A 22,349-nucleotide genomic window follows, 5' to 3' on the forward strand; every position below is an offset into this window, starting at 1 on the left:
CTGAAGAACTGCTCTTTGCGAGCAGGACATGACTTAGCAAAGAATAGGTCAAACTCTGAAAATATCCATGCTTGTCAGTTTGTTCCTGATGATCTTAGTAGGTTCCCTACATTGAGTTGTGTATTTTAGAGCTATGTGTCTTGTTTTTGTGGCCTAATGTTATCATTTCTCAGTGGTCAGAGATGACCCGTGCCTGCTGGTGTCGGGGGGGGGGGGGGGGGGAGGGCTGGCAGAGTAAGGATAGCTGGCTTCAGCTGTGTTACTGAGCATGTTCAGTACAAGCCAAGCAGCAAATCTGGGAGGGCACATGACCCCGCATGGCTCCCCAATGTGTTGCCTCTATCAGCTGTTAGTCTTCTATAAATACACTTGGAAGCATCAGTTTTTTATTGGTAAATGTCTAGTTCACTGTACACTTACAAATCAACAAAAAAAAATTCCATTGATAACTGAAATTTGCAGGTAGGCAAAGTATGAAAAATGCTGCTTGAGAATTTATTCATTTAATTTAAGGATGTTTACTTTGTATATTTTGACATATTACATTGACTATTTGTATTTTACCAGTGTATATAAAGCTTTAACTTTTTGAATCTGAGCAACTACTGTCATAATTATTGATTGCCCCCCCCCCTTGTCTTATTTCCCACAACTGTGAAAATTTAAATGGATTAAAATTAGGAAAAAATGCTTAAAAATAAACATTGATATTATCCATCGAAATGGTTGGAAAAAATAACAATTGAATTCTTCCACGTAGATCTGTAGATTGTGACTGACTTGTCTGGCAAAGGTGGCTCATAGTTGTCTTTTGAGCTTTTTCTCCTTTTCTCATCTGGACTGCAGGTGTGGGCTGCTACAAGTCGGAGACAGAGTCCTTTCCATCAATGGCATCGCAACTGAAGATGGGACCATGGAGGAAGCCAATCAGCTCTTGCGCGATGCAGCACTTACCAACAAAGTTGTGCTGGAGTTAGAATTTGACGTGGCAGGTATGTAACCAAGGCATTCACCTTTCTCACAGCATCCCCCAAAAGGCTCTGGTAGTTCTTTATTAGCCCTAATATAGGGAAAGCCTCCTCCATAAACGTTCTATAACTTTGGTAAGAGTCACTGATTGATGTGAGCTAGCAATGGAGACATATGTGTTATCCCTGTCTAAATCTTGTTTTATCCAGAAACCACTTCTCTTAGTGGGCATGCATGCTTAATAAGTGAAGAGGTAAGCTTTTTTTTTTCCAGATATTTTATGAATGTATGGACTTAAGAGAGTGAGGGGACTAATGGCAATGGCTGGTGCCAACATGTGATTACTCAGAGTGAGTGAGTGAGTGTGTGTGTGTATGTGTGTGTGTTGGCAGAGTTGCCTCTGAATCCTGCACCTCCTGATTATTCTCTCTGTACTGATATAGTACACACAATTAATTATGTATATTTGTAATAAATCAGATTTTTCTAAAAATCTAGACTGCCATTGTTAACCATGAGTACATTGAATGGACTAAATCATGTAGTACGTTACATTTATCAACACCTATAATATATGTCTTAAAACTAATTTTCTCTGGGATTCAAAATGGTCTAGCAACATAATTGAAAAATCTGTCCTTTCCCACCTTTATTCTTCTCTCTGTTTCGGTTTTATAGAGTCTGTCATACCCAGCAGTGGTACTTTCCATGTTAAACTGCCCAAGAAAAGAGGTGTGGAGCTTGGAATTACTATCAGCTGTAAGTATTGCTTAGACTATAGCTACAACAGCTGGCAGTAGCAGCAGCCACTGGCTTCCAATCTAGTTTGCTAGAGGAACACAATAAAGACAGAAATTATTTGGTTTTGATAGCGCCCACAGTGTGCTAGAAATCAATGGGGCTTAAGCACATGTTTAAAGATAAGTATATGCTTTGCTGAATCAAGGCCTGGGTCATATGTGTGTGGTTTATTTATGTGTGTGTGTGTGTGTGTGTGTGTGTGTGTGTGTGTGTTCAGAGAGAGAGGCACCCCAATTTACTGCCTACTCTTTAAACTGCCAGCCAGAAAATACAATGACAACTAAGAAATGGCAGTTGGATTCACAATTTTATCTTTGTCAGTCTCTGAGAGTTTTAGATCATTTTCCTCTCTATCCACCGTGCACCAGATGAACACAACCATTGCAAACCTTTAGGTATAGAGAAGAGGCACATGCTGGATATAAGCAGCAAGTGAGAAAAGCAAAACAAAACCCTGTCTTGTTCAGTTTCCATCACTGCTGTAGATTCAAATGCCAAATAAGATTTAGAAATTACCTGTGACGCCTTTCTCCTTTCAGGGAGGAAAGCATATCTAGTGCTGAGAGCTGAGAACTGGACATCTAGGCTCCCGATTTTTTTATTCACATTTCTTACACTGACCCACTCTATGAATTTGGGACAAGACATTTGGGCAAGAATTTGGATATAGATTTTAAGGCCATCTGGGACCAATGTGATAATCTAATCTGACCATCTGCATAGCACACAAGCCATAGAATTTCACCCAGTAATTCTTGTGTGTTGTATAATAACATCTAAGTAGAGCTAGTCTGATGGACTAAATAGGTGGAGGGGGGGAGAAAGTAATTGTCTACACAGGAACGCTCAGGAAAACGAATCTGTATTCACTACAATTGTACATTGAAGTTCCTAGGTATTGAACACTTTTGTATTTCAGGTCTTTTGTTTACAGGCCTAAACATGAGTCTAATTCTAGACTCCTCTCTGAAAATCTTGGCTTGTTGTTAAAGGAAAAAATTAAAAATGATACTTTTCATTATTTGTTCTGGCAGCTCATTACTTATATTTCAGTCAGGTGAGGCACCCAGAGCGGCAGCACAAGGGAGTGTGCACTTGTTTTAAAACTGGTTTTATGGACGCCAGACAGAATATTTTATTTCTCCCTGGTTCAGAGCAACATGTGGGTTGTGAGGCTTAATTGTTTGCAAAGGACTGTGAGGTACTCCAGGTGGTACAGTTGAAAGTAAGTGCAATGTGTGATTGTAGACCCAACAATGTAGAGAACAGGCTCATAATGACCGGTCTACTCATCTAGACTGCTGAATGTGCGCCATGAAGCGCTCTCCTCTATTTCTGGGTGCATTCTGTTCAAATCACACAACTTTCTTCTAAATCTTCTACAGATTAAAATCTATGGCAGTAAGAACTAGTAATGGTTCTTCAAGTGATGGTCCCTATATGTATTCCAAATGCGGGTGTACATGCAAACTAGTAGTTGCGTTTTATTGTGTAGTCTGTATCTGATCTCCTTCAAATAAGTCATATGATTGTTTTTAGCCTCAGGAAAATGCTGGTTGATTAGAAGAAGGAATTTTTTTTACCTATATAAAATGTTTTTCCCAAATGGCTAGTTGTCTTACTGCAGGGTGCATTTTGTTGTTGCTGTTAAATAAGCATTTAAACGGTCCTCTTTCTTAACGGTACAGTAACACTTTATATAGCACGTAAGGTCATTTGAAAATTAAATAACGAATCTATCACAGTGCCCCTGGCAAGGTGCCATAGGTAAATCTCTGTATTATTCCGTTTGCAGATGATGGAGGCAGAATTTTGAGATGAAGATTAAGTGACTTGATCAAGGTTACTATGGGAGTCACTGTCCTAACCAGGATTAGAACTCATCCATGTGCTCAGATAACACCTCTCTCTCACATACTGGGACCACTTTGGGGGGGTCTAGGGATGGGCCCGTGGCCTACGCCAGCCTGCAATTTACAGGGGTCTTTTCAGTTAATATTGCAGTTTCAGCTAATAGGTGGAACTGTTCCACTTCAGCACTTTTACAGAAACAGAATATTCTACCTTGGCCCGGTATCTATAAAGATTTTGAAAATAAATAGATACATGGTAGCGTAAATATCCTGCTGGAAGCAATTCTAATTATGAACTTGTCGTTAAAGTTAATGGATGATACAGGAAAAAGCTAGTAGTGGGAATTGTATTTTGACTACTTTATTGTAGTTGATTCAGATTCACCTTTTTTTTTTTTCCCCTGCTCCCTTTTTTTTCCCTGCTCCCTGCCCTCCCTCCCCCCCCCGCTCCCCATTATACATGTTTATTCTTAAATGCAGCTTTATGACATTAGTGCCATTTCTTTAATTACACATTGGCAAAATGCTGCTTTGTCTCAATCAATAACAAAAGGTGTTTATAACTGTTGGAAGCACTGGTGCGTGTGAGTTATGTGCTCAGACTCCTTGGAGGGGAATAATTTACCAATACGAATCATTATGCATCCTATTAAAAACACCAAGTGGACGTGTTTTGAGCCTCTTCATCCATCATATCGTAAACACTGAGATCACCAGAATCCCAGCAGACGTGGCAGGGGACTGAAAGCAGTTTATAAAAAATAAATGAGGGGCCTGCATTGATGGCAGTCTTTGTATTTTAGGTATTTAGCTGACCCCCATCTCTGTAGTATTTCACATTTTTTTATTATTTTGGGGTATTTATCCTCTCAACACCCCTGTGAAGTAGGATGTGCTATTATCCCCATTTTACAGATGAGGAACTTGGAGCGTACAGTGGCACTGGCATGCTTTAGTGAAGACGCTACTACGCTGATGGAAGAGCTTCTCCTGTCATCATAGTTAATCCATCTCCCTGAAAGGTGACAGCTATGTGGACAGGAGAAGCTCTGACACAGTGCTGACTATGCAGGGGTTTAGGCTGGTATAACTACGTTGTTCAGGGGGTGTGGATTTGTCACACCCCTGAGCGACATATCTATACCGATATAGGACTGTAATGTAGACCTGGCCTGAGGCGCAGAGAGATTAAGGCCTTGTCTACACTAGAAAGCTTTACTGCTTTAATTACGCTAGTATAGTGGTACAACCTCCCTATTGTGGATGTAGTTGTACTGATGTAAGGATGACTTATATGGGAATAGTTATTCCCGTCTAGGATGGGGAATAACTGTACTGGTGTTCGTCACCTTTATATCTATATAATTGCACCCACCTTAGGGCTTTTACCAGTATAACTATTTCATTTAAAAAAAATCACACTCCTGACTGAAATAGTTGGTTAAACTTTCAAGTGTAGACCAGGCCTAAGTGACTTGCCGAAGATCACGCAGGAAGTCCATGCCTGAGGATGGAATTGAGCCTGGGTCTCCTGCGGGCATGTCTACATTACGCCTGCTACAGCGGCACCGCTACCGTGCTGCAGTTGTGCCACTGTAACACCGTAGTGTAGATGATTCCTACATTGACAGAAGGGGGTTTTCCATTGATGTAGGAAATCCATCTCTCCAAGAGGCAGAAAAATTCTTCCATTGACCTAACCATGTCTCAACCGAGGCTTTGGTCTACCTAACTACATTGTGCAGGGCACACAATTTTTCACAGCCCTGAGCAATGTGGCTAGGGTCTATCTAATTTTTTAATGTAGACCAGGCCTGAATCCCAGCCTAACCTCCTAGCCACTCGGCCACCTTTTGCTCTCTCAACTTACTTGGTGAAATCAATATAATTTTCTTGCGCAGACAAGGCATCAGTTATATAAAAGACCCCTCACGCCACTTTGGCAGTTTAAAGGGGTTTGAAAGTGAATGTGAAGTGACATATAAAGGGACTTAATGTAACTGAGAATCGGGCAAATCTGTATTCAAGGTTTGGAGGTAAGGAGCCCAGCTCTTCAATGGACTGCAGTGAATGGGAAGGGCGTTGAAGACTTAATTTAGTTAATGAGAGCTATTCTGTGTTAATTGACTACAAAGTGACTGTTAAACACCTTGAGGGTTTGCTCTGATATAATAGGCTTGTATCTCTTGCCATCATTGGGGTGAAGTGATTATGGCATATTAGATTATATTTAACAAACCTTTCATTTCTATAGCTGTTGCATCTTCTTTAGAATTAATAAGGTTGGTTTTTGTACAGATTGCCAATTATGTGCCGAACTGATTATTTATTTAAAATGAATTGGAAGGCCTACCAGTTTGTTAAAATTTAATTTGGTTCCTCTTTAATTATCATTATGTAAAATAACGTACAAGACTTGTTTGGTTACATCTAAATTAAAGATCAGTACGCGTATTTGAAAAATGTAATTTAAACTGTTAGTGCAGATCAATTCCCTTTTAGAAAACAATACATTTCAGTAGGAGGCTAGACTATCCTGTTGTGCTGCATACTCTATTCTGGGAGTGGGAAGTGTCTTGCTTCACTCAACAGTGACACCTATTGTTGAGTAAGAGAATGATCTAGTCCGGGCTTCTCTTTGAAGGACAGCAGCTATGACAAAATGTTGCATCATAAGGCAGGGGGTGGGAGCCAAAGGGGAGATGCTGAAGGCTCCACGTATGGGCTTCTATAGGGATTTGTGAATGCAGCTGGCAAATGCTTGATACCACCAGATAGCTATGCGGTCAATCATATCACAGTATTTTAAAATGTATTTCTAAAGGGAACTGTAACTGATTAAGCTAACCCTCATTTTAGTTGGCTGTACATTGATCAAGACTATGCGTCCTCTCCCTCATCCCATCTTTGGTCACATGACATTGCTTCTATTCCCTCTTCATTACCATTCCTTATGATTACATGCAGCGGACACAATGTGAGGGGCGAAATTGGCTTTATTAAAACCCCCAAGAGGATTATAAAAACAGGGATATTTATGTAGACATTGTAACAGAAGGGAAAGCACATGTATGCCCAGGAAAACACCACAAAAGAAATGTATTCACCCCAAACTCCTAGTCATTTATTTCTTTTGTTTTGTAGTAGCAGCTAGGCGCCTGAGTCCTGCCCCAGAATCCCATTGTGCTAGGTGCTGTACAAACACAACAAAAGATGATCCCTGCCTCAAAGAGATTGCAGTCTAAGTATCAGACAAGAGATAACAGATGGTATAGATGGAAGCAATGAGACAATATGAGTCCGCGTGACAGGCAGAGGTCTCCGCGTGACAGTCGCCTAGCCATTGGCAAGGTTGTTTTTGTTTTGGGGGTTTTTGTAGGCATTATGACAGAGGAGAGCGTTAAGGAAGGATTTGAAGGAGAACAATGAGGTGGCTTTGTGGAAGCTTACTGGGGGCTTCTCCCAAGCTTGTGGGGCAGCATGGATCTGAGCCTCTTTGTCAACAGAATCTCCCAAAGACTAGGAACACCCAGGACATGTTCCCAGGTGTCTGTTCACACAATGGGGCACTTCCGGTGTTACCCCCACTCCCTTAAACTCTTAGGTTGCCATTGGACGCAGAGGTTAGGCTTGAGGTTCCAAACTCTCTTGAGCCCTGTCTGTGCTCAAAAAAACATTTCTGATGGGAAACCTACTTACAGCACACTTGTCTCCATTCGTTCCCCCCGTCCCCGATGGTCAATAGAAATGGTGTTTTAGGAGGCTGATTTGAGGATCCTGTTAAAACACCATTAGATCCAGTCGGCATAACAAGATGGAACCAAGTTTAACAATAGTGAAGTACAGCCACGTGGTAATTTGATCCCTTTCGTGGTTGGGTTTATAATGGACCTGGGTCATCATGCTAGTCAAGATACTAGCTCGTTTTTTTCCTTCTTGACTCTTTTTCTATCACTCAGTGAATTGGAGCAACCAAACCTCCTCTTGGTTTAGCTTCTGGCTCTAAATGGAACTTGAGAGCACTCAGTCTGCAGCTAACAGATGCATGGAATGTGCATCGGTGCGTTGTCAAAGAAGCTGTGAGGACAGCTCTTTCAGGTTCTATAGCACTCGGCAGAAGCACTCCTACAGCTCAGTACGCTCTATTGTGTTTAGTTCTCTGCTGTGCTTCAGCATGGATTGGTGACATTTTACACTATTAAATACAGCCGACTGTGCAGTCAGGCAGAGTATATCCTTAACGGTGACCTGCAAAGCTTTTTTTCTAACAAGCTTCATATTCGCATATATGTTTTTTAAAACCCACTAATAAATTAAGACCATAATAAAAAAAAGACCAACAACTTTTCCTGTCAGTGGATTCCTCTGGAATTTCCTTTTTGGCTGCTGTTTTTTCGCAGCCGCTCATGTAAATTCCTTCTCTGTGATATAGTGACATCACAAATCCTGAACATGTTCATCGTGGCTGTAAGCTGAGATGCTCATAGGCTTTGAGCTTTCTTTGCTCTCCGCCGTCTTCCCCCCGCCTCCTGTGTTGAGAGACAATAGCATCTGTAACCAAGGCAATGTAGCAATGTGTAAGTGCAGAGAGTGTGAAAGAGAGAGAGAGGAGAATGCTATTTGCATATGTTTTTTGGCATGTGACTAGCAGTGAGGTCAGCAGGGGGCAGATCTCTTACCTGGCTTTTTCTGAGTTGGGAAGGGAGCCCACAGCCACTATCTTTAATGTAAGCAATCCTGAAAATGCAGGTTTTGACTAAAGTAAAGCAGACGTGGCTCTTTGTGGATCACAAGTCTCATGAGCTGAAATGATCAAACTTGAAAAAACTTTGCAGATCACCTTTTATAAAGAAGTTGGGAGATCGGTCAGGTCATGGTAGGCAGTGTGCTCCCATCTTGTTTCATTTAAAGGTCGGCATTTTTGGAGTTCAGCTGTTTAGAACCCCTGTGGAAGAGAGATTGATTCATGGTCGTCACTGCTCTTGTCCCATACAGATCATTGGCCAAATCCTCCACGGAGTCACACCAGTGGGGTTAAATCTGCATCAAGCTCCTGTAACATAGTGACAAATTAGGCCTGGGCTCAGGCTAGTGCCAGAAACATTGAACTCTGAAACTACAAGTTACAGGACACTCTGTACTGGAGGGTTTCAGCTCAGTGGACATGTTTATTAAGAAGGGCCACATTTTTGTGATTTAGAATTCAGGGAAGTGGGTCACATCCAATTTCTTATAGACAATATAGGGGGAGAATGACTATTTAACACTTGCATGACTGCCAGCTACTAACAGATCAAGCAGATTTCCAGGCTGACCAGTCCAAATAATAATAATGTACCAAGAGATATTCAGGAAACAACTGCTACCTCTCTTCTAGCTGCCTCATTGTTACCTTCCTGTGAGGCTCACTTTGGGTGGCCATTACACATTTTGGAAGGTGTGGACATCCGTGTTAGATGGAGCTACACAGAGATCAGAAGCTCTTGCTTTGAATCACTTGATTCCACAGTTTCATCAACTTGTTCTGTAAGAGGCTAAAAGGAACCAGCTGGCTAATTTAGACAGGATGCAAAAATTGCTTGGGCCCAACCCTTATTGTTGCAGGTCTGACTTTTATAAATTCCAAGTGTGAAGCTGCACTTGTGTCAAATGAATGTAAATTTCCCCTCCCTGTAACTCCTTTTTCTCCCCTTGGCTGTCACTCTGGTAGATTCCAGAGCCTGAAGCGTGTTTTATATGCATGCATCTCTTTTGCAGCTGCAAGTAGAAAGCCTGGTGAGCCTTTAATTATCTCTGATATCAAGAAGGGGAGCGTAGCTCACAGGTGAGTGCAGCAGTTTACTGTATGACAATATGCAATGCAGTAATTCAGTGCAGAGAGGCCCAAGTCGTAGTGTTTGGTTCTGGAATACATCCTAGTTCAAGGGGACGTCGGTTACAGAGGTTTGATTCAGTCCATTGCAGAGTTTGGGGTTCAAATTCTCTGCTGGGATAACTCCACTGCAGTCAAAGGAATTAAGCCAACAAAGAAGATCGCTCTGGATCTGGAGACAAAGCTGCTCAGTTGGCCCCTCTGTACGTGGATGTTTACCTCCCTTCTCTCTATTTAAGGGCAACGCATTCAGTAAAGGTGGCTCGTCTGACACAATGCATGAAGCGTCATGCCTGGTCAGTCACTCTGTCCCAGTGTGCAAGTGTCTCCTGCACAGGTGAACAGAGTGCAGTGTTCCCTTCCGTAGAGTAAGTGGTTTTATGAGGACATTGACAGAGTTTTATATATGAATCTGGGAGTGGCCTATTTCTTGAAGACCAGCTGGTTCCAAACTCCTTCCCAACTTGCTCTGGAAGTGCTCTTGTTGGAGAAGTTTTCATTGTGGATTATTTGGTCTTTGCAAAACCGTGCAGGGTTCAGTTCTCAAAGGGGTTTTAATGCTGAGTTTTGCTGCAGCTTCAATGGAGCACAAATGAAATAAATCCGAGCCTCTCAAATAGGACTCTTCCCACTCCTCCACACATCCAATCACTGTTCACCATCCGCCGTCCAATGAACCCGGGGGCCTTACTCCTTACCTTGGATGTCTTATGGGGGGAAACAAAGGAGGCCACTAAGGTATAGGGATAGCTGTTGTGGAGCGAGAGAAGCAATGGTGCATCTCAACTGGTGTGTAACCTGAACCTTATTAGCTAAGCCTTTATGAACCTGGGCCTGAACTCATCTAAACCAAGGCTACCAAAAGGACGAGTGCTCTTGGACATGCAGCTTCTGAGATCATTTTAAAGAGGACTGCTTCTGGAAAAGCATTTAACATCAGGCCCCTACACTGTGCCTCAAATTGGGCACAAGTGGTCTGTTCCAAGCAGGTATGGGGTTGAATGTGAATATTTTTACACAGCTCTAAATTGACCCAGGTATTGCACCCACACTCTATTTCCCGCGATGAGCGTTTTTAGGTGGTCTTGGAGGATAAAGGCAGTATTGTTGCCTTAATCCCTAAAATAAACGAATGGTCAGAAGATCCGAAAGGTTAACAGAAATGACCATTTTTTGTTCTTTTCCACACAGAACAGGCACCTTGGAGCCGGGGGATAAGCTGCTAGCCATCGATAACATCCGACTCGACAACTGCTCAATGGAGGATGCAGTGCAGATTCTAAGGCAGTGCGAAGACCTAGTCAAATTGAAGATTAGGAAGGATGAAGATAACTCTGGTATAGAAATCCTGATGCAAAGCACTGTCTGACTGTATTAATGACCTTTTGTTTTTTCGCATTATGTCTGGGCAAATAGGAGGCTGGCAGTCAGTCTGCTGACCACTTTCCAGTTGATTATAGAGCATCTTTTTCCCCCCCCCCCCTTCTTCTTTTAAATATGGCATGGAAGGCTGAAATCCTATTCATCCTGTGCACAGCAGGAGACCTCAGGGTTTCACCTCTACATGTTCTGAGCTTTCCTTGTGGCTTATTTATTTTTAAAATACTTTCCAGCATCCCTGTTTCCCATTTCAGATGAGCAGGAGACGACCGGTGCTATTATTTACACAGTAGAGCTAAAGAGGTACGGCGGCCCTCTGGGAATAACCATCTCTGGAACAGAGGAACCTTTTGATCCGATCGTCATTTCAGGCCTGACCAAACGAGGGCTGGCTGAAAGGTGAGCTGCAAAGCAAAGACAACCCTTGCCTGCTGATAGTGGGGGGCACACAACCCTGGAAAGCAGCAGCCCCTCCCTGTAGCTCCCAGCTGTTCTTCCTGTCTCTCCCAGCACAGTTAAAGCAGTTGCCTCTCCTTGCCCCTTATTGCTCGGCTGCCCCGCAGGGAGGGGGCCTGGCCACACCATGTGACTGAGCAATCTTGAGGGGCATGTGGCCCCGCATGTCCCTCCCTATACGCGCACGTTGCCTCTGGTGCAAAGGAACCCCAGCAGGGTGGAGGTTTATGGTGAAACTGGAGGAGGTCGTGATATATTGCAAAATTTAGAAAGGAGCAACAGAAGGGATGTTTCTTTGGTCTAATGTGCTCTGAATGAGTGTCTAGTCCATAGGGTCCCGAGGCCTACCTTTGCAGAGGAAAGGTGCTATAGAGGTGCAAAGTATTATCATACCTACATACATGTAGTGCTCTCCACTCCTGCCTCTGAGGTCCCTACGCAGTTTGCACCTGGCAACCAGCAGGAGCACCATCCCTGAAATCCCATCTATGGTTCCATTTTAGTTCTACCTCCCCTTCTATTGGGAGACTACCCTGTCAGCTCGGGCTACCACCGCCTCGTCTAATCTGGGGAGATGTTTCTGGAGATTCTGCCTAAACACACGTGAGTGTGGTAGCAGCACTCCCTGCTGCTAGTACCACCTGCTGAAGCTACAAATCCCAGAAGCCTTTACCACTGTCCCTGCTAGATTTCCATTATTTTGGTTCAAATGCTGGATCCAAATGTGAATGGGTCTGCTCATTTTGTTGCCGTTTAGGTCTAGATTTGGACAGCAGGTACACTCTGTAACAAGGTAAATACGGCTGCTATTATGGTTCTAACAACCAATAAGATGGAGGGAATGGGGGACGACCTAAATAATTGGGGGGGGGGGGGTTTGGAGGCTGCTCAGAATATAAACTGTTCCTTCTGTAAATTTAAGGTGGAGTTGAATCACACTTTGTATCTTAATTAATTTCTTATTCTTATGTTGGAGCGCATGTAAGTATAGGTATTCCGCACCCCACCTGCTTGTTGACTACTTTCTGTAGGATTGCAGCGCCCCCTAATGCACGAAGGGTAGAGCTGCAGCAAGCATCAAAACATGAGTCTCTTAAAGCTCCCAAGTTAGGGAGGGTGCGCAGGTGCTAGGGGCTGGCATAAATCAAAACCCCGTACCCTAGAACTGAACTTTGTTAATCTTTCTTTCTGTGGTGAATTTTCTCCTGCAGCTGAGGTTTTTTTTAGAGGAATTCTGCACATAAATTCTCTGCTTACCTCGGACGTTCATTTTCACTTGGCAGGTACCAGCTAAATGTTTCCAACAATGTGCTTCATTTTGTACAGAAGGCAAATCAATTCTGTGCTCTGGGAAAGAAGGAGAGAGAGAGAGAGAGACGTGGAATTAAATTGCTATATCCAAAGGCTTTATCTACCTCTTGATTTAATTTGTTTTATTTATTTTTGGATTTTATGCTGCAGCCCATCATAGTAGCTATGTGTCTTCCATGTAAAATGAATATCAGTAGCAAAGTCCTCAGTGGACTTGATGGACTGGCATTTTTCTCCTTTTTCAGGCTAAAAACTCTGCATTGTTTTTGGAAGCCGGACCATTCTGCACAGCATAAAGTAGCGTTGGTGTGAGAAACTGGAATACTGTTGGGATCAGCACACAGTGGTCTTATACCCATAATGCTTTCTCTTCCCTTATACAGCATTCCTGGCTGTTCCCCTCTTTCCTCAGAGATGTGCACAGCTGATTGGTAAAGAACTGTATGTCACACAGGGCAGGCAAGTGCTGCAGTGATATTGAATTCTGATTGGTACTGGCACAAAGCAAGAAATAAAAACCTTGGAGAAGAGCGATGGAGTTGTTTAGTGTGTGTACTTTAGCAATCTAACAAAGACATGCCTGTCCACAGCAGCAGCATAGATATAAAATAGAAAAGTCACAACAGGAACTTCTCTATGTAACCTTGGCTTCCTTTAGGGAATGATTTGGATGAAGGCTGCCAGGAGGGTAGATTCATAGATTGTAGGACTGGAAGGGACCTCGATAGGTCATTGAGTCCAGTCCCCTGCCCGCATGGAAGGACCAAATACTGTCTAGACCATCCCTGATAGACATTTATCTAACCTACTCTTAAATATCTCCAGAGATGGAGATTCCACAACCTCCCTAGGCAATTTATTCCAGTGTTTAACCACCCTGACAGTTAGGAACTTTTCCCTAATGTCCAACCTAGACCTCCCTTGCTGCAGTTTAAGCCCATTGCTTCTTGCTCTATCCTTAGAGGCTAAGGTGAACAAGTTTTCTCCCTCCTCCTTATGACACCCTTTTAGATACCTGAAAACTGCTATCATGTCCCCTCTGTCTTCTCTTTTCGAAACTAAACAAACCCATTCTTTCAGCCTTCCTTCATAGGTCATGTTCTCAAGACCTTTAAGAATTCTTGTTGCTCTTCTCTGGACCCTCTCCAATTTCTCCACACCTTTCTTGAAATGCGATGCCCAGAACTGGACACAATACTCCAGCTGAGGCCTAACCAGAGCAGAGTAGAGCGGAAGAATGACTTCTCGTGTCTTGCTCACAACACACCTGTTAATACATCCCAGAATCATGTTTACTTTTTTTGCAACAGCATCACACTGTTGACTCATATTTAGCTTGTGGTCCACTATAACCCCTAGATCCCTTTCTGCCGTACTCCTTCCTAGACAGTCTCCTCCCATTCTGTATGCGTGAAACTGATTTTTTCTTCCTAAGTGGAGCACTTTGCATTTGTCTTTGTTAAACTTCATCCTGTTTACCTCAGACCATTTCTCCAATTTGTCCAGATCATTTCAAATTATGACCCTGTCCTCCAAAGCAGTTGCAATCCCTCCCAGTTTGGGATCATCCGCAAACTTAATAAGCGTACTTTCTATGCCAATATCTAAGTCGTTAATGAAGATATTGAACAGAGCTGGTCCCAAAACAGACGCCTGCGGAACCCCACTCGTTATGCCTTTCCAGCAGGATTGGGAACCATTAATAACAACTCTCTGAGTACGGTTATCCAGCCAGTTATGCACCCACCTTATAGTAGCCCCATCTAAATTGTATTTGCCTAGTTTATCGATAAGAATATCATGCAAGACCCTATCAAATGCCTTACTAAAGTCTAGGTATACCGCATCCACAGCTTCTCCCTTATCCACAAGACTCGTTATCCTATCAAAGAATAGGCTATCAGATTGGTTTGACACGATTTGTTCTTTACAAATCCATGCTGGCTATTCCCTATCACCTTACCACCTTCCAAGTGTTTGCAGATGATTTCCTTAATTACTTGCTCCATTATCTTCCCTGGCACAGAAGTTAAACTAACTGGTCTGTAGTTTCCTGGGTTGTTTTTATTTCCCTTTTTATAGATGGGCACTATATTTGCCCTCTTCCAGTCTTCTGGAATCTCTCCCGTCTCCCATGATTTTCCAAAGATAATAGCTAGAGGTTCAGATACCACCTCTATTAGCTCCTTGAGTATTCTAGGGTGCATTTCATCAGGCCCTGGTGACTTGCAGGCATCTAACTTTTCTAAGTGATTTTTATCTTTGTTCTTTTTTTATTTTATCTGCTAAACCTACCCCCTTCCCATTAGCATTCACTGTGTTAGGCGTTCCTTCAGACTTCTCGGTGAAAACCGAAACAAAGAAGTCATTAAGCATCTCTGCCATTTCCAAGTTTCCTGTTACTGTTTCTCCCTCTTCACTGAGCAGTGGGCCTACCCTGTCTTTGGTCTTCCTCTTGCTTCTAATGTATTGATAAAAAGTAGTCTTGTTTCCCTTTATTCCTGTAGCTAGTTTGAGCTCATTTTGTGCCTTTTCCTTTCTAATCTTGCCCCTGCATTCCTGTGTTGTTTGCCTATATTCATCCTTTGTAATCTGTCCTAGTTTCCATTTTTTATGAGACTCCTTTTAATTTTTTTAGATCATGCAAGATCTCGTAGTTAAGCCAAGGTGGTCTTTTGCCACATTTTCTGTCTTTCCTAACCAGGGGAATAGCTTGCTTTTGGGCCCTTAATGTCCCTTTGAAAAACTGCCAACTCTCCTCAGTTGTTTTTCCCCTCAGTCTTGATTCCCATGGGACCCTACCTATCAGCTCTCTGAGCTTACCAAAATCCGCCTTCCTGAAATCCATTGTAGGGTGAATATGGTTGTTCTAAGATGCTCTTCCCAAAACAATAGAGGGGCTAGGAAGTTGGGAGCGGAGGGAGACATTGCCAGGTCACATCTGCGGAGGTGGGGGCAGCAGGGAGAAGGAGGATGGGAATAGCTAATCCCAAGCATCCTGTTCTGCCCCCTCTCCCAGCATCCAGCAATCCTCCTTCCCTTCCTCCTTAGCACGATGCCTCTTGGAAATGAGCCGGGCCCCCAGAAGACATACCATAGGTTTATAGAGAATTCAGAGCTGAGCCCAAGCCTATGTATATAGCTTTTGCAGGAGCACAGCATACTGCTCAGTAGACATCACAACATGCAGTGGATGTGTTTCCTGTGATCACAATGGAGACGTTCTGGCCGATTCGCCTCGTAGTTGGACTGCAGCTGCTACTGATTTCTGGATAATGGGGAAGGCAGAGTGTCCTCTAGGATCTGCCACATGTATGTCCTGCTGGGTGACAGACTGTCTGGCTGGGCTTAGAAGGCTCCAGATTCAAGTGACTAGTTTTATCTCAACCTTGAGTATTTTTATGTTGCAAACGTCTGATCTGGTATAAACCTTACAGAGGAGGATTCAGGATAACGGGGTCATTGTGAAGCAACAGCTGTCTCCCACCATTAATCCTTATGCCCGTTAGCACAGCTGCACTACCCAAGGGCAGCCACAGTCCGTGGGAATGCAGTGCTTTCTCCCCACCCCAAAACACACACAATGGTGAGCGCTCATGTCAGGTCAGCACTGCTTGGGTGAGATCCTGGCCAGGGTTTAAATCCGTCACCAGGAAGTGTTTTTTGTGTCTCGCTGCCAGAATTTTCAGGTTTGGACAGGCTCTTCGAATACCCTCTGGTGGAGTGCAAAGCTACCTTGCCTCAGATCCGCATCAGACCACTGCTAGAGCCACAACCCTATCGCTGCAAACCAGTCCTCTGTGTCTTGGTTCTGGCAGCAGATGCGTCTATCGTGTCATCAGCAGAAACTCTTTAGACCGTTTTGCACTGGAGCAGCAATAAAGGAAAGGGTAGCATGATTGACAGTAAATGCGGGGGGAGGGGTGAGACAGGGTATCGGGACCTACATCCGGCGTGCTGGCTGGTGAGTCTTGCCCACATGCTCAGGGTTTAGCTGATCACCATATTTGGGGTTGGGAAGGAATTTTCCTCCAGGGCAGATTGGCAGAGGCCCTGGAGGTTTTTCACCTTCCTCTGCAGTGTGGGGCATGGATCACTTGCTGGAGGATTCTCTGCACCTTGAGGTCTTTAAACCACGATTTGAGGATTTCAATGGCTCAGACATAGGTTAGGGGTTTGTTACAGGAGTGGGTGGGTGAGATTCTGTGGCCTGCGTTGTCCCGGAGGTCAGACTAGATGATCATAATGGTCCCTTCTGACCTTAAAGTCTGAGTCTATGCTCTCTGGTTAACAAGGGGTTCGCTTCGGCTCAGTTTCCCTCTCCCTTGCACAAGTGCTTATGGGACAGGCTAGATCAGTGGCTGCTTAGGAGGAAAGCCTTTGGTTAGGCCTGTCTCCACACCCAAGGTAGTCTGAGTGTTTTAATTTACTTTACCTAATACTTGAGGAAAAGACCTTGCTAACTGTGACTTTTTTTTTTCTTCCTTCTGCTGAGTCATTTAACCAATTTATACATACTGAACCATAATTGCGTTACTCAGATTGCTTCTAGCTAGGCTGGTTTATGGTGTGGGTGGAAGGGGGGAATTTGGTCCCATTCATGGTTCAGTGGTTGATTTCATTGCTAGGAGAGGTTGTTTCTAAGTGTTAGAACTACTGTAGCAAGTTAAGTGTCTGCTGTAATGTGCCACCATTTAAAAACATTTTTTTTTTAATTTGGCTGTTTAGATGAAACTTTAAGGCAGATACTCCAGATCCAGTTTGAATCGGTAATTTACTTAAATGACTTCAATTTTTCCCCAAGCGTTTTTTCAGTGGAACTTCAGTGGAACTATAGTGACATCTAGTGGCCAGTTAGAGAACGTGTACTTCAGCTGAAAATTCTTACCTAAAATATGGCTTAATTTTGTGCCTTGGCAATTGTAAAATAGATTTTTAAAACTGACAGGTGGTGGTTTTCAACTTTCATTTGTCCTCACTGTAACAGCATGTGATTTTAAAGGAGGAGATAAGTATCTGCTCTTGTCTGTAGCTGGCAAAGTGCAAAATGCTTGTATTTAGAGGAACTGCAGTCAAATGTAATTTACTAAATGAGCGGAAGTGACCTAGCTGAGAACTCCAGCTCTGATAGAAAGGTGTGATGTTCCAGACTTTCACTCTTTCTGATTCAGTCACATGAGCTTCCCATGATATAGCTAAAAATTGTGGAACTGCTGAGGAAAGAAGCTTCTCATTTTGATTTTTATCATTAGGTAGCATTAACATTGGTATCATAAGTAAGAGCCAACAAGCACCTAGATCTTCCCTCCCAGTTGCCAGTCGTTGGGGTCAGTATATGGTTGTATTTCCCACAGTTAACAGAGCTGCCAGCCAGCATGTCAATCGGTGGCAGATGCAAAGTGAATGTGTGTCACTGTTGTAGATTAGTAATGCAAATGTCTTCCAATAGACGCTCGGCAGTGTGGTCCTCACTCATCTAAGTACATGTGCACAAGTCCTTTTTGCTTAGGGATGGACTTAAAATCAAGTCACCTGCTTTGCTGAATCAAGATCGGTAACTCAGCTAGCCAAGCAAAACAATTTGCACATATGTTGGTTTGAATTTTGAAAGTTATTTGCTTTCTTTGGTTTTGCCCCCTTCTGTGTTCTTTCCATGAATGTGGAAACAAATGTTAAAAGTTGCATGCATGTGTATTCACAGAAATCACATGCTGGGAATGCTTGTGTCCTTTTCATATAGATTTGACTTAGTTATAGGAGCTGCCAATTTAAAAAGCTGAACTTCATTTGCACTCTTACAGATTCACAGCTATTCTGGTGACTGGGACGTTATATATAGAGATTCCTAGTGATGTTTGATTTAGTATTCTGCTGCCAGCCATAATATGGTAGACACGCTCCACACATACAAGATGACGCTGTCCCTGCTCTTATAAAGTACTGAAGGCTAGTTCGCCATTATTTTAAAGCAATCTGTTAACGGTCCTTATATTAGGGAAGACATCAGCCTTCCTTAAAGTTTCTAACTATGTGTCTTTCCTCTTTAGGACTGGAGCAATCCATGTGGGTGACCGGATATTAGCTATTAATAATGTGAGTCTCAAGGGCAAACCACTCAGTGAAGCCATCCACCTACTCCAAATGGCTGGCGAGACTGTAACGCTGAAGATCAAGAAACAAACCGAAAGTAAGGGCAGAAGCCTTTGCAACCTTTTTGTCCAAAGTATACAGCTACAGTAGAAATGAGGTTGGCCTCATGGTGTAACAGGTAGTGTTCTGCAATGCTATAGGAGAGTCTGGATTTAATTCCACACCCTGGTTTTCTATTACCTGGCTGTCTAGGGGCAAAATGTCCTGCAGAGCCCATATATTCAGATCTGAAAAGAAAGGCTTGGGGAGAAATTTGGGGGAAAATAATTACTAAAAGTAAAATATTTATTTTAAAAAATATATATATATATATAAAGGGACACAATCAGCAATAAAAATTGCACCTCGGTCTGCAAATGTTAACTTGCTGCTATTCCAAGTAACACCTAAATTGACTAGAGGTGAAAAGAGATTAGATGGAAAATGTATAATTTAGTTAAAATGTACTTTTCAGGTTAGCACTTTGTGTCAGTGGTTTCACAGTTTCCCCATCTGTGTGGGTGTCTCGCACCGCAAAAGGGAGGGCGGAGAGAAATCTTTTTAAAATTAAAAACGTGATTTTTGTAAAGCTACAAAAATTAGCAGGTGTAGTTCCTGGAAAAACAACCTTTAACTCTTCCTTTTGAAACTGATTCGGTGTCACACTGGCTGTTATCCTTTAAAAGCCTCTCCTAGCTTGTGGTCCTAAGATCTTCAAAGCTACCTTCTTTTGACATTCGCATCCCCCCCACCTACTTACCTCTATGTAGCTTTGAAGTCATTCCACTCTGATGTAGCATCAAAGGAGGAGGAGGCATATCCAGGACAGACAGGTCGTTTTAAAAATTAATATTTTTTTTAGCAGGGACAAGATCAATCTGGGTAAGTTTTTAAAAAAATATATTTTTTTTTCTCCTGCAGGGCCCCTGCCAAATGCAAACCACAAAAAACTCCTCCCATCAATATGCAAAAATATTGTGACCTGTCTCTAATCCCTCCTTCCCTTTCCCATATTATGTATTGCCTTTTTATCATGCCTTTTCACTTTGTAGGTCTGGCTGGGGCCAGATATAGAAGTGCCATGGGAGAGACAGTTTCTTCCTGTTCTACTTAATAGCAGGAAACATCAGAAACTCTTCCAAGGAAGCCTATTCCAGCCTAGATTTGCAAGTCCAAGAAGTTTGACAAAATAATAATAATAGTACCTTGCTCTTACTTGGCTCTTTTCCGTAGATTTCAAAGTGCTTTACAAAGGAGGTCGGTATCATCATTCCCATTTTACAGATGGGAAAGCTGAGGCATCAGGAGAGCTTTGACTTGTCCAAGGTCACCCTGCAAAACGGTGGCAGAGCAGGGAATTAAACCCAGGTGTCCCAAGTCTGAGTCCAGCATCAACCTGCTAGGCCAAACTTCTAGGGCCTTCTCCAAAACAAATCTTTCCCCCATGATGCTCTGTGGGTGCTTTCTCTGTAGGTCACTAAAATGGTTGAAGAAATGCCAAGTTGTGGTCAGAAAAGTGGCTTCACATTAACATTCTAAGTATAATGCTTCACAATAACATTCTAAGGGAGCTGGCAATCCCGTGTGCCGGATTGAAAGCCCTGACGGGCCAGATCTGGCCTGTGGGCCATAGTTTGCCTTCCTCTGCTCCAGAAGGAGGAAGGGGTGGATTTGGGGATTTAGCGTAGCTCTGAAGTCTCTGTAGGGTGACCAGATGTCCTGATTTTATAGGGACAGTCCTGATTTTTTTGGTCTTTTTCTTATATAGGCTCCTATTACCCCCCCACCCCCTGTCCCGATTTTTCACACTTGCTGTCTGGTCACCCTAAATCTCTGCATTCTGTAACACAAAAAAAATCCCAGTGGTTAGTTTCTTATGTACAACATGTATATAAGAACATGCACAACATAAAAAGATGGCCAGTTTTTAGGGCTCTGTGAGAGCAGCCATATTATGTATGGAGTCCTCCTAACTGTCCAATAGTATAATCTCCCTTCTCAGATACAGATGTTCTAAAGTGTTTCCTCAGAAGATTTGCAAGGCCAAGAATCTACTCTTAATACCAGTAGACCCCCTGGTGGCAAAGTTAAGTGTGTGTTAGCAAAATATAAAGGTTGCAGTTAAGAGTGATGACTCCTTTCATAGGAGGCCTGTTTTTTCCAAGAAGCAGGAAGTGGATATTTCTGCTCTGGCTTGCTCAAATATCTGAGCATACACCCTTCTCTGATGCTCGCCCATCACCTTCGTAAATACGAAGTTTATCTGAACAGGTCTTCAGTCTCTGATGGTCTTTGACAAGTAACATGTGTCCCATCTATACTCAATAAAATGCAAAAGAACAAGTGATCTGTTTTGGTTCCAGGGTCTTATCCCAAGAAGTCAGGGAGTATGAATGAAGTGAGTGACCCAGAAGATGAACTGACAGACTCTCAGAAAACTAGCAAACTCTCCGAGATTTACTCCACCACCATCCCCAGCGTGGACAGCGCTATGGAATCCTGGGATGGTTCGGGCATTGACGCAGGCTATGGAAGCCAAGGTGAGTCTGGGTCTCTACCGTAGATGTGGGAGCCAAACTGGATATAATAAGAGCTGTCCCAAACTCCGACTGAGCCTGACCCTCTTGCATGATTTCTTGGTTGCAGTCGGGCATTGAATTGCTGAAATACCATGGGCAGGATTGTTCTTGTGGTATTTTCAGGCTAATGTGAAGCAAGTTTTCTGGAACAATTATGTGCAAAGATTCAAGAGCCACCAACATTTGGGTGCTTATCCGAGCAAGCCCTTGCTACCATTACTAGTTATATTGTTGTTTTGCACTTATGGTGCCTTTAGCCTGAGAATCTCAAAGCCCTCTACAAAGATAGATAAATATTATCCCCGTTTTATAGATGGGGAAAACTGGGGCCACTAGAGGTTGTGACTTGCTCAGGATCACACAGTGGGTCATTGACAGAATTGGGGATAGAACCCAAGTCTGTTGACACCCAACCACTTACTTTAGCTTCTGGATTATGCCACTTTAAATAGCTTTCGTACCTGATGCTTGGGTTTATTTTCATCCATTTGAAATATTATCTGTCTTAGCCAGTAGCAAGGAAGGTTGCTTGAAATCCATAAGCGCTTTGTGTAATTAGTAGCACTTGGGTTCACCACGCACTGAATACCTCGTTCAATGAAGTATGACTATCGCTTCGGATCTTTCTAACCTCTGCAAATATGTCACTCTATATCTGTGTTAGGGATAATGAAACCAATATATTAGAATCTCTTCCCTAATCGCTGGGGGAAAGGGCTTAATGAAACCATTGCATAACAGCAAAAGATACTGCGAAGTAAAGCAATATGATTGGCTCTCACAAACACGAAAGGAGAGACTCATTATCTGGAGGCAATGGAGCCATAGGCAAAAAGCAGCCTGGCTAAAAGGGACTTTCTTGTATTTTCTGTTTATTGCATTACTCTTCATTGCATTATACTGACACTGGCGGAAGTGAGTGTGGAATGGACAGAGGGATGCTCAGAATAGACTCAAATGCCTGGCGGGCAGAAGCATGGAGTAGTAATAGTGAAGAAC

At 43.0% G+C, this 22,349-nt stretch overlaps 1 protein-coding gene across 10 annotated transcripts in view; it reads left to right on the plus strand.

Annotated features, from left to right (window-relative positions):
* The window catches only part of GRIP2 (glutamate receptor interacting protein 2), a 472,776-nt gene that overhangs the window by 430,291 nt on the left and 20,136 nt on the right, over positions 1-22,349 (plus strand). For all 10 annotated transcript variants that reach the window (XM_008168031.4, XM_065550900.1, XM_042849851.2 and 7 more), the window contains exons 13-19: positions 847-992; positions 1,648-1,728; positions 9,381-9,447; positions 10,687-10,832; positions 11,130-11,274; positions 18,690-18,829; positions 21,135-21,311. In XM_008168031.4, coding sequence (XP_008166253.2) covers positions 847-992; positions 1,648-1,728; positions 9,381-9,447; positions 10,687-10,832; positions 11,130-11,274; positions 18,690-18,829; positions 21,135-21,311 — 902 coding nt within the window. The remainder of the gene's footprint in view (positions 1-846; positions 993-1,647; positions 1,729-9,380; positions 9,448-10,686; positions 10,833-11,129; positions 11,275-18,689; positions 18,830-21,134; positions 21,312-22,349) is intronic.

This window comes from Chrysemys picta, chromosome 7 (genome assembly GCF_011386835.1).
Source record: "Chrysemys picta bellii isolate R12L10 chromosome 7, ASM1138683v2, whole genome shotgun sequence".
Taxonomy (NCBI): domain Eukaryota; kingdom Metazoa; phylum Chordata; order Testudines; family Emydidae; genus Chrysemys; species Chrysemys picta.